Here is a 13051-nt window from a genome sequence, read left to right on the forward strand (position 1 = left end):
ATGTGGAAAGAATTGACAGATATATTCCAAAGCAAGAGCAACCAAAGGAAGTTGGCGCTCAAGGATAGACTCAGAAACATTAAGTGTGAGAAGGGAGACAGTATGCCCAAGTATCTCACGAAGTTCACCCAATGCAGGGATGAGTTGGGAAGTGTGGGGGTGACTGTCGATGATGAGGACTTGGTGATCTTGGCTCTCCTTGGTCTTTCGAAGAGTTGGCATTCCTATCAGGTCTCTGTCAATGGTCAGAGAAATTTCCAGGATGGGAGAGACTTTGGTCAGATCTTATGAAGGAGGAGATCAGGCGGAATACCAGGGATGGATCTTCATCAAAGGCAACTGATGAAGAAAATTGCGCTTTGGCTGCCAAAGCAAAGAAGGGGAAGAGCAAGAAATCTTCTCATCCCGGTGTGAAATGCAAGAAGCAGGACATGTCCAAGGTGAAGTGCTTTCACTGTCACCAACACAGACACTATGCCACAAATTGTGCTCAGAAGAAGAAAAATAAGCAAGCTGTTGGATCTGCAGCGGGAGAGGCCTTAGCCTCGCAGTTTGAGCTTGATTTTTTGTTGATCGCATGCTTGGTATCAAGTGTGATGGGATCGGTATGGTTCTTGGATAGTGGTGCGTCTTTTCACATGACAGGAGATCGAGATTTGTTTTCTGATCTAGAGGAGAAAGATCTTGGAGTGCACATCAAGATGGGCGATGATGGTAGATACAGTGCGACCGGTATCGGTACCATTTCCTTTGAGAGGGAGTCTGGTAAACCCTTCGTATTGAAGGAAGTGATGCATGTTCCAGGATTGAAGAAGAATATTATCTTTGTGGCGATGTTAGAAGACAAGGGATATGATGTTGTTTTCAGTGAGGGAAAGGCTTTCCTGCGCAGTAAGACAATTGGAGAAACCCGGAACATAGGGGTTCGAGTTAGGAAACTTTATCAGTTGCATGTAGATGGCTGCGCAGAAATGGCATGCAAGGCAGAAGGATTGGTGAGCCGGGATGATGGCGAGTTGTGGCATAGGAGATTGGGTCACTTTCACCATGGAGCCTTGAAGATACTGCAGCAGATTACTACAGGGCTTCCTAAAGGCACTCTTGCGCAGTCAGATTAGTGCAAGGGGTGTACTTTGGGAAAATTTGTGAAAGCCACCTTTCACAAGAAGGATAGTCACGCCACGGCGATCCTTGAGATAATTCACACAGACGTGTGTGGACCTTTCTCAGTGGCTTCGACAGCAAAGCACAGGTACTATGTGATCTTTGTTGATGATTTCTCTCGAAAGTGCTGGATCTTCTTCATGCAAAAGAAGAGCGAGACATACTCAAAGTTCTGTGAGTTCAAAGCACCGGTCAAGAAGGAATCGGGGAAGAAGGTGAAGGCTCTTAGGAGTGAAAATGGTGGTGAATTCATCTCTGGCGAGTTCAAGGACTTCTGTAGCACAGAAGGGATTCAAAGAGAGCTCATAGCTCCCCATAACCCACAGAAAAACAGGGTTGCTGAGAGGAAGAACAGAACGATCGTGGGTGCTGCATGGGCGATGTTGCATGATCAGGGCCTACCCCTTCACTTGTGGGCAGAAGAATGCAATACTGCAGTATATGTGCAGAACCGTTGTCCTCACAGGATACTTGGCATGAGTACACCCGAGGAGGCTTATTCTGGTAAGAGGCCTGATATTTCTCATTTGAGGATTTTTGGTTCTAAAGTTTACATGCATGTGACGAAGGATGCTAGGAAGAAGCTGGAGCCAACCGCAGAGGTTGGGATATTTGTGGGGTACACTGATACGCCCCACAACTATCCTGTGTATTTTCCAAACAGTCGCTAGACTGTTGTGCGACAGGATATCAAATTTCAGGAGGAGAAATCCATGAAGTGTTTGCTTGAGAGGGAGCCACACTTGCATGCAGATGAGGAGCTATTAGTTCCTAAGGATGAGCTTCAGGACGTGTATCAGCCACAGGATGAAGTTCATGGAGTGGAAGAGACCAGTCTTGCAACACCAACCATCAGAGGGCGAAAGCGCATTACAGAAGCTGAGCGACTGGCTCAAGATGCAGAGAAGGTTATAGGACCACCTACAACTCAACATAGACAGAGACAGTCACCTGATCGGTACACTGGATACATGGCTCTTGTGAGAAAATGTGTTGTGACTGAGCCATCCTCTTTCGAGGAAGCTGTGGAGGATCCCGCATGGGTAGATGCCATGGTGGAAGAGTATGATTCGATTGTTAGAAACAATGCATGGGAGATTGTCCCAAGACTGGAGGGGCAATCAGTGGTGGGTTCAAGATGGATTTACAAAGTAAAGTAGGCAGCTGACGGGAGCGTGGAGAAGTACAAGGCAAGATTTGTTGCCCGAGGCTTTTCATAGATAGAGGGGATCGATTATGAGGAGATCTTTGCACCTTTCGCAAGGTATTCTTCCATAGAGACGATTCTTGCTCTCTCAACGCAGATGGGGTGGCACATTCATCAGATGGATGTGAAGACTGCGTCCCTCAATAGAGTCATTGAGGTGGAGGTGTACATAGAGTAGCCTGAAGGTTTCGAGATCTTCAACAGCGAGTCGCATGTGTGCAGGCTCAAGAGAGCGTTGTGTGGGTTGAAACAAGCACCATGTGCTTGGTACACACGGATAGACAGTTATTTCACTGGACTTGGATTCTCCAAGAGTGAGGCGGATCCTAACCTATACCAGATTGTGGTGGAGGTTAAGTTGCTTATCATTGTAATTTATGTAGATGATTTGATTCTGACAGGTGATGAGCTGTTGATACTTTCATGCAAGGATGATCTTGCCAGAGAGTTTGAGATGAAGGACTTGGGCCTCCTTCATTATTTCCTGGGATTGGAAATTTGGCAGTGCAGTGATGGACTATTTGTTTCTCAGGGTAAGTATGCTTGGGAGATACTGGAGAAGTTCAACATGCATGGATGCAAGCCTGTTGATACTCCTCTTCCTGGAGGTTGGAGGAAAGAGGATGCTACTTCAGCGGAGGTAGTAGATGCCACTATTTATCGACAGTTGGTGGGGTCGCTTATGTATCTGGTCAATACACGACTTGATATATGCTATGCTGTTAACCAGCTTTCACAAGCTATGGTTAAGCCAACCAAGCTCTCCTAGAAGGCAGGCAAGCATGTATTGCGTTATCTCAGAGGCACATCGAGATATGGATTGTGGTAGAGACAGGAGGATGAGGTGAAGCCATGTGGCTTCACGGATGCAGATTGGGCAGGGAGACCAACGGACAGAAAGAGCACATCTGGAGGGGTCTTCAGTATGGGATCGACAAAAGTTTCTTGGTATAGCAGGAAGCAGAGATCCGTGGAACTCAGTTCAGCAGAGGCCGAGTATATGGCAACAAGTTTGGCTGCATGCGAGGCTATATGGATGAGGAAGATCCTGGTCGGGTTGTTTGGTTCATGCTTGGATCCTACTATGATTTATTGTGTTAACCAGAGTTGCATTAAACTCTCGGCTAATCCAGTATTTCATGATAGATCTAAGCACATTGACATCAGGTACCATCATATCAGAGATTGTGTGCAGCAGAGAATCATGTTACTTTCATACATTCCAACGGAGGATCAAGATGCTGATATCTTAACGAAGGCGCTCACCAGGAGAAAATTCGAATACCACCGAGGCAGGATAGGGGTTGCGATAGTCCATATCTTGTTGAGAGGGAGTGTTGAGAATGCAACCAGATGATGGAGCTTAGTGGAAAGAAGTCACCTTCACTAAGTGGGCCCGCAGGCTATTTTTGGCGCAAAGTCTATTTTTAGACATATGGATCATGGTATATGAGTTGCAGGATGCTATTTGTGGACGATTGGTCATGTTGGTAAAAATAGATGGACTTCTATTTTTAGACATATGGGCGGTTTCTATTTTTAGACTGTCAGGCTAAAAATAGAACAGTCGAATATTATTAGCTCATAATAATATTTGGACTATAAACATTATCTTATCCTCTTGGAGCACTTCAGTTTGAGCTACAGATGTGGCACATGTAGCTGTCAAAAGGAAATACACTTTTCTTGTGGGTTAGTTGAACTATTGCATGGTGGACTTCAGTTAGAACTCAAGTGATTGAGTTTGGTGGAGTTGATGGAGTTGTGTTCAGTTTGACTTGGTTGATCTAGTTGTATTTAGTTTAACTGCAAATACACTAGTGATGAGTGATGTGAATTAATTGTTAATTAATTCACTAATTATTAACTCATAAAGCAACTAAAGTATACATCAGTTAACTCAGTGCATGGACAGTTCAGTGGAGACAGGTGTTAGAGGTTGAGATTGCTATCAGTTGTGACTGTAGTTGTGCATGAGATTTTGCACATGCATGGATTGAGTATTTCCAATGAGGATTGCATGGTTCGGCCAAGGAAATACGAGTTTGCTTCAGCCATTCATCATTATTCTCATGCAGGATTGCACAGTGGAGGTAGGCAAAGCAGTGGAGGAGATTTGAACTTTTGATTGATTCAGATCTGAGCTAGTTTTGTGTGTAACAGGTGGAGATAGTACTGCGTACTTGTGAGGAGTATTGTACTATGTATTGTTACATGTTCTCAATCATTATAATATACAGATAGTGTGGGGTTTTCAGCTGTATGCTTTCCCCGGGTTACATACTGTGTTAATGTGTGCATGCGATTGATGTTTCATTGTTTTTAATGCTGCGAAATTGATGATCAACTTAGAGGAGGTTATGTATTATGCATGTATTCCACAATAGTTTATAATTGGGATAATCTCTGTGAATAAGTGTCATATTATTCAAAATTTCTACAAAATTTTGTACATTAGTGTGTGTTTTGATTTTTGGTGTGTTTGTTTTCTTTGCAGACATATGTTTTTTTTGCTTACCCTGTGTTCCACTCGGTTTGCAGATGTCATCATGTCATTATATTGGATTTTCTAATGGTGCTTGTCATAGCACACAAAACCTCTCTTTCGCAGCATGGGTACTCCATAACCCTAATGGCGAGATGATTAACTTACATGGTATACACCTTGGTCGAACAACCAATAATATTGCTGAGTATAGTGTAGTTATTGAACTCTTGTCAGAAGAAGTTTCTCTTGGCATTAGATATTTAGTTGTTAAGTTGGATTCGCATCTCGTTGTGTTACAATTAAACAATCATTATTCAGTAAGAAATCCAAAAATATTGTGTATGTATCTACGTGTTAGATTGCTGGAAAGAAATTTTGATTACATTACATATCAACATATTCCGCGTAACATTAAATATAATTTAGGAGGTTAACGCGCGTGCGATAGGGAATGCGCTCTGCTAGGTTTTCGACCAGCTGCCGCCGCCATGGCTGCTCCAGGGGGTGCGGAGCCCTCTCCCACCCCTCCGATTTCGCCTGCAGAAGCCTTCAAAAAGATCCTTACGCAGAGAGGGAAAAAACGAATGCAGCCTGAAGCTCCGAAGTTTATCAAAAAATTAGAAGAAATCCCAGAAATTGCTCTGCCAGAAGACCAGACAATCAAAATCGCCCTTGCCCTGGCTGACAGAGGTTTAGTAGGGCAGTTTATGGGACGATGGCCAACAACCAAATCGACTGATGAATGGGTGCAAAGAAACTGGAGACCCCTGCTCCCAAACAATGTAATCAGCTACCCGATTGGAAGGGGCTACTTCATCTTTGAATTCACTACCAAGGAAGACCGAGATTTGGTGTTCAGAAATGGCCCATATTTCATGGGAAACCAAGGTCTCTTTCTGAATAAATGGACACCCGACTTTGACCCCTCAGTCGATGTCCCAAAGGAGGTCCCTGTTTGGGTTCGGCTCCCCAATCTTCCAATACACTGCTGGAGCTACCAAGCACTGCAAAAGATAGGAAATGGACTGGGAAGATTCATCGACAAAGCTGATAACAAGGGCCAATACACCTGCGCCAGAATATGCGTGGAAGTGGATCTCGAAGCTGGGCTACCGGAAGCTATCAAGTTGACAGTGGGAGATTGGCATCACTACCAGAAGCTAGACTACGAGCAACTCCCATTTAAATGTAGGATCTGCCATGAACATGGCCATTTTCAACGAAACTGCCCTAAAGCACCATCAGGGGATAAAGAGGAAGAAGAAGGATGGAAGGAAATAAAAAAAGGAAAGGTAGTCTCAAAGCCAAACGAGAAGAAGCAGACAGAATCAAAGGGAAATCCCCAGCCCAACGACAAAACCAAACCAGTCTCAAATGAAGGCCCATCCACAGCTGAAAAGGGGGAGGCCTCAGAGAAACATGAAGAAACTGAAGGTCAGCCGAAGGAAAGGAAAGAATCCGAAGAAGAATCAAATCCCCAACTAACCAAGGCAGATCAAGGGGGAAAAGCAGGCGATGACGAACACATTAGTCTTGCCTCCGAATCAGGAGAAGAATCAGAAGAAAGAGAATCTGAATCAGACAGTTCTCAAATCTCTCCTATCAAAACATCCAGGGGCCGAAAATCCAAGAAGAAACAAAGAGAGGAGAAAACCTACATGGATGTTCTCCAAGGTTCCCAGAAAACCCTCAAGGGAATGATGAATACCAGATCCGGGCGCAAGAATAACAAGGCTCCAAAAGGAGCCACTCCCCCCCTCTCCAGTAAATAATGAAATACGTCTCCTGGAATTGCAGAGGATTAGGTAGCAGGCTGAAAGAAGAGGCCCTGAAAGACATTGTAAGGTTGCATATGCCTGAAATCCTTCTCATCCAGGAGACAAAGATGGAGGACTCTCTTCTCCTCCAATCCAGCAAAACATTCTGGCGCAAAGGCCCTGGAAGAGCTGTCAGTGCTAGAGGTGCCTCTGGTGGGATCGCCTCCTTCTGGGACAGCTCCAAATACGACTTGATTCAAGAAGAAAGTGGCCAGCACTGGATTTTCACTCAACTCCTTCACAAAGATTCTGGTCAACAAGTAAGTTTATTTAACCTTTACGCTCCAGTCTTGCCATCGGAGAAAAAAATTTGCTGGGACTCGCTCCAGTCCTTTCTTGTTTTGCACAATCCAGGAAATATCATTATTGCAGGGGATCTGAACGTTACTCTAGCTGCTGAAGAGAAAAAAGGTGGTTCACCTGTAAGGGACCCTGCCAGAGAATGGGTAGAAGACATCATGAACGATTGGGATTTGGAGGACATCAAACCTTCAGTCGGGAAATATACTTGGTCTAATAAAAGACTAGGTCCCAGCCATATAGCAGCTCGCTTGGACAGATTCCTTGTCCAAACCTCCTTCCTCACTAGTGGCCTAATGACCTCATCCAAAATTCTGCCCAACAGCACCTCCGACCACAAACCCATAAGTCTGGAACTCTCCGTGGATAGATTTCTTGGACCCATTCCATTTAGATTTAGTCCGTTATGGATTCAGCAAGAGGGGTTCAATGAGGTGGTTGCTGAAGTCTGGAACCGGAAAATTCAGGGTTCCCCATTCTTCGTGTGGGAAGAAAAATTGCGGGCTCTTAAGAGGAAGCTCAAGGAATGGGCAAAAGCTTTGAAAACTCCTGCTGCCAATCGAAAAGAGTCTATAGAAAATCTTGCTGCCCTCCAATCCTCAATGGAGAATTCAGATATTACCCAAAGTCTTCTCCAAAAAGAAGTTGAGTTACAAAAAGCCTTTCATAAAGCCAGTAGGGACGAAGAGGAGTATTGGAGACAGAAATCTAGAAACTTATGGTTACAAGCCGGCGACAAAAATACTAGTTTCTTCCACAAACATGCCGAAGCCCGAAAGCAATACAAAAATGTTTCAGAAATCCGATTCCAAGATACAGTGGTTAATGATTTTGAGGGCATAAAGAGAGCAGCATTCTCCTTTTTTAAAGATCTCTATTCAGCTCCTGATTACCAGCCTATAGATCCCCAAGCATATCCGTACAATCTGATCCCCTTCTGTGTGCAAGATCCCGTCAATAATATGCTGACTGCCCCGATCAGCATGGATGAGCTCAAGAAAGCTTTGGATTGCATGGACCCGGATAAAGCGCCAGGGCCTGATGGGTTCACTGCCAGGTTCTTTCAGTCTTGCTGGTCAATTATCAACAAAGACCTTCTGAGAATGGTAAGGAAATCCCAATTTTGTACTAAGATAGGAGGCAGCACCAATTCAGCCTTCCTGGCTTTGCTTCCGAAAGAAAAAGGAGCTTCTGAGTTCAGTAGATTCCGCCCCATTTCGTTGTGTAATACTAGCTATAAACTTATTACCAAAATAATATCCATGCGCCTCAAGAATATTTTGCTGGACATCATACCGGAGAACCAAGGAGGCTTCATCAAAGGGAGAAAGATACTGGATAATATTGTACTGGTTCAAGAGGCAGTACATTCAAGTGTCCAGAGAAAAGAGAAAGGAATGGTAATAAAACTAGATCTGGCTAATGCCTTTGACAGGGTGAGGCATAACTTCCTATTTGCAGTAATGACAAAAATGGGCTTTTCAACAAAATTCACAAATTGGGTGAAAGCCTGCATCGCCTCTCCTTGGATTGCTCCGCTGGTAAATGGAAGATCAACTGAATTTTTTACAGCTTCAAGGGGATTAAGGCAAGGCTGTCCGCTGTCCCCGCTTCTCTATGCCATTCAAGCCTCAGTGTTGAGTTTCCAGCTCGACTACTGTCAGCAAATCCAAATTCTGCCAGGTCTCAGAATGGTGCAAAATGTCAAAGAAATAAACCATGCTCAATTTGCCGACGATACTCTGCTACTAGGTGGAGCGAGTATTATTTCGGCCAATTCTTTCAAAAAGGAACTGGACATCTATAAGGAAGCATCCGGCAGCAAGATTAACTACTCAAAAAGTACAATCTATGGCTGGAATTGCTCAGCTAAAAACCTTGCTGATATAGCTAGGCTTCTTGAAATGAAAATCTGTCAAGACTGGGATTCTTTCAAATACCTTGGGATCCCAATTTTCAGATCCATCCCCAAAGTTTCCCATTGGATGCCCCTTTTGGACAAGCTCAAACTCAGAATTAATGCCTGGGGAGCCTCCTGGCTGAACACTGTTGGGAAAATTATCCTTATAAAATCTGTCTTAACAAGCATGCCTCTATTTCAGCATTCCATTCTCCTCGCCCCCAAAACCTTTCTCAGTAAAATGGATGGTATGCTGAAAAAATTTCTGTGGGAAGGGGGAAAAAACAACGAAAGAAGACTTCATTTAGTAAATTGGGATACCATTAAGAAACCTTTCATAGAAGGAGGTCTGCAAATTAGAGACTCGGCTGCCCAAAATCTCGCTCTTGGCTCAAAAATATTGTGGAATATTGTGGCAGGAAAAATAAGCTGGAGGAAGAAAGTGCTGTGGAAAAAATACTTTCAAGGTCAACGATTGAGATGTCTTGATCTTCCTCCAAAAAATTCCAAAGGCTCCCCAATATCCAAACTTTGTATTGCTGCTCTGGACAACTTCAGCCTCAACCTCTATTGGATCCCAGGTAATGGGAAAAAAATAAGAATTTGGAATGATCAGATTCTTGGAGACCAGCCACTTCATCATATAAAAGGCCTGGCAAATATTAAGCTTTGGTTGCATTCCAACAACAAGGAAACTCTATGGGACATAACCAACTGGACGGAGGATGCTGAAAGAAGATGGGACAGCTGGAATCTCGGGGAGGTACCACACCACTTGCAATCTGAAGCTTCTTTACTGTTAGACAATCTGCAAGGGAAATCACCATTATCAGCAACAGCCAAGGATAAAAGAGGGTGGGGCTCCCATACTGGCTCCTACTCGGTAGCTGAAGGATACAAAAGTTTAATTGCTGTCCCGAATGTCCCTCCAGACCCAACGCAATGGAAATTCATATGGAATTTTCCTTCTCTCCCTAAAATAGACTTTTTCTGCTGGACACTTGCTCATAATAGTATTCTCACAGGAGACAATCTGAGAAATCGGGGAATGGAAGGGCCCTCCAGATGTCCATTATGTATATCAGAGGAAGAAACAGCTGATCACCTGTTGCGGCTGTGCCCCTTTGCCAAGGCAGTCTGGAAAGGGGTCCTGAGTTCAAGGGCGGACAAGATTGAGCTACCAAGAAATGTGCCATCCCTGTTCCACGAGTGGGCCAAGCTTCCTCCAATCTGCACCAACAATAAAAACCTCCTTAGGACTGCTTGGATGTGGACCCCTAAATACATATGTTGGAAATTATGGCTGGAAAGGAACAACAGAATCTTCAGAGGAGAAATCTGCACTGTAAACAATGTTATATCCAAAATTAAAGCTTTATTGGGAGAGACTTTGGAAGCTAAGCCAACCCTAAGGAATGAAGTAAAGCTAGACAATGAGGAGGAGCTGTGGCTAAAAGAAATCGTTCCAAATAATCAACCCATCCCTACTATTCCAACCACTTGCCATGCTAAGTGGGAAATCCGTATGGAAGAACAGGAATTTCTAAAGTGGAGATCGGCACTAGATGACCATTGTCTTTTCTTCGACAGAGCCTCTAAAGGCAATCCAGGAGCTGCGGGTGGAGGTGGAGTGCTGCTGAAACCTGATGGGTCTACTTTACTCAAGTACCATTGGGGTCTGGGAATCGAGTCAAATAATAGAGCTGAGGCTCTAGCTTTGTGGCAGGGGCTGACTCTGGCTCTAAAACGGAACATTCAAACATTGACGGTCTTCGGAGACTCTCGGCTCATCATTCAAGCAATGAATTCTCCTTCGAACCAGTGGCAGATTCATTTAGGCCGAATTCTAAAGAAAATAAGACCCATGCTGGCTAAGTTTCAGAAAATCTCCTTCTTCCACATTATGAGGTAGCTTAATTCTCAAGCTGATTTTGAAGCCAACCTTGGAGCTGCCAGAAGCCAAAGAACCCTATCAGTCAATTTGGAAGATTCTCTCTGCATCATCCCATAATCGGATTAACCTGTAATTCTGTTTTAACACAGAAAACCCAGAAATTTGCTTGCTGGAAATGGTGTTTCAGCAACACAGTTATTTTATCAGTTGCTGAAACTGGTGTTTCAGCAACGCCGCTCGTGGTGTTTCAGCAACGCAAAATTTTGACGTCAGGCTCTGTACATTCAATCGGACAGCTGCCATTTCGCACGGCTCTTTCTGCTCCAGGGGAAATTGCTTTGTTGATTTTGAAGCCAACCTTGGAGCTGCCAGAAGCCAAAGAACCCTATCAGTCAATTTGGAAGATTCTCTCTGCATCATCCCATAATCGGATTAACCAGTAATTCTGTTTTAACACAGAAAACCCAGAAATTTGCTTGCTGGAAATGGTGTTTCAGCAACACTTTATCAGTTGCTGAAACTGGTGTTTCAGCAAAGCCGATCGTGGTGTTTCAGCAATGCAAAATTTTGACGTCAGGCTCGGTACATTCAATCGGACAGCTGCCCATTTCGCACGGCTCTTTCTGCTCCAGGGGAAATTGCTTTGACAAAAATCAAGGCGTTGGAAGGTTAGAATGAAGACTAGAGATGGAAATCGATTTTCATACTCCCAAGTGGAAATAGCTCATATCCGATTCGCTCCTCTGGCAACAGAGTTAGAGGAAGGCTCCAGAAAGGCATACTCAGGTTGTCAGAATCAGCTGGTAACATCAAGGTAAAGAACTATCCGGCAGAGATACAGCGTTGCTTCTCCAAAAGACGACCCTGAATCAAAGATTGATCATGGAATCGTGGACTTCATGAACTCAGAGAGAAATGAAATTGAGAAACTCAATCCAATGTAAATGCAAGCGGCAGCTGTTTTGCCGCCTTTTAAATAAAATTCTAACCGTTAAAGTAAAAAAAAAAACATATTCCGCGTAATTTAAATACATTAACTGATGCATCAACAAATTTTTTTCTTGATAGACATTTGCATCATTTGTAAAACTAAATCATTTTATGAACACATAAGTAGAAATAAAACATGCATATATATATATATATATATATATATATATATATATATATATATATATATAATGTCTGCTGGAATGTTTACATCAAAATTTCAAAAAATAGAGTGTTTTGAGACACTTGCCTTTCAAAGCCTACAAAATGTGTAGAAGACTAGCGGGACTATCAAACTGCGTGGTGCTCATGGTAGCACGCGACTACTCTGATCACTCGGCCTAATAACCGATGTAGTCTCGTAGAGACACCAACTGTATGTCTCTGCCAATGCAGTGGAACATCGTCGATGATGGCATAATCTGGAACCCCTCGGGTGATAGCCTCCAGGTTGCGCTCTGTTAGTCCTTACAATCACCTAGGCTAAAAAGGAAATCGAGAAGGGTAACCTAAAACTACTCAAGCTTAGTAGTTAGCCCTACTGAGCATGATAGGGATCTCTCTAAGTCTCTTATTAGTGATATGACTTTAAAGCAAATGAATTTAGGCTAGATATGTGTATTTGTTTGTTTGTTTGTCAAAATTTGAGTTTTAGGGTTTGTTCAACATAGGGTTTGGAGCCACAAATAGGTCTAGGCTGTAGGAGTTTAGGATAAAATATGAGAAGGAGCTAGATATTAGAAGCCATGGTGTATTTTCAATATTTTCAGTGTAGTATAGAGGAGAAAGTGTAGAAGAAACTAATGAGCATAAGTAAACATGATTTCATTAGCTTAGGAAGACATAAACATAACTATGAAAACCAGATAACAGAGCTTGAAAAACAAGAATTCTGTATATTTCACTATAAGGAATCCATAGAAAGAAGATATATAATGTAGATAAAGATGTTTAGACCATTAGAAAATAAATATAATGAAGTACAAGCACCATGAACTCACTGGGCTAGAGTTCCTTGAAAATAGCAACAACATGTCTTTGTATTCTCTGAAAAGATGATTACATGCAAGATTCCTTAACAAAAAGTTCAACCTTCTTCTCCTGAAGAGAAATGATACATATAGACTCTCCTAGACCACTTTCCCACCTTCAGGAGTCGAATTCCTTGGTGGAGGAACTGACTCCAAGATTCTCTCAACCAACAGGTGAGAGTGAGAAGGTGAAACTCAAACACTTCATGGAGAGTTTGTTTAGGAGTTTGCTTCTTGTATGAAGCCTAATAAACATTATA

The 13051-nt window shown here is 43.1% G+C and overlaps 1 protein-coding gene across 1 annotated transcript; it reads left to right on the forward strand.

Moving 5' to 3' along the window:
* Positions 1 to 7272: 7272 nt before the first annotated feature.
* On the forward strand, positions 7273 to 10788 carry LOC149212925 (uncharacterized). Its single transcript, XM_089388872.1, has 2 exons — positions 7273 to 8033; positions 8412 to 10788. The coding sequence occupies exons 1-2, from the start codon at positions 7273 to 7275 to the stop codon at positions 10786 to 10788; spliced, it is 3138 nt and encodes a 1045-aa protein (XP_089244998.1).
* The last annotated feature ends 2263 nt before the right edge of the window (positions 10789 to 13051 follow it).

This window comes from Pinus tabuliformis, chromosome 1_1, assembly GCF_031772625.1.
Source record: "Pinus tabuliformis cultivar Carrire ecotype Pingquan chromosome 1_1, CPIR1, whole genome shotgun sequence".
Classification (NCBI taxonomy): domain Eukaryota; kingdom Viridiplantae; phylum Streptophyta; class Pinopsida; order Pinales; family Pinaceae; genus Pinus; species Pinus tabuliformis.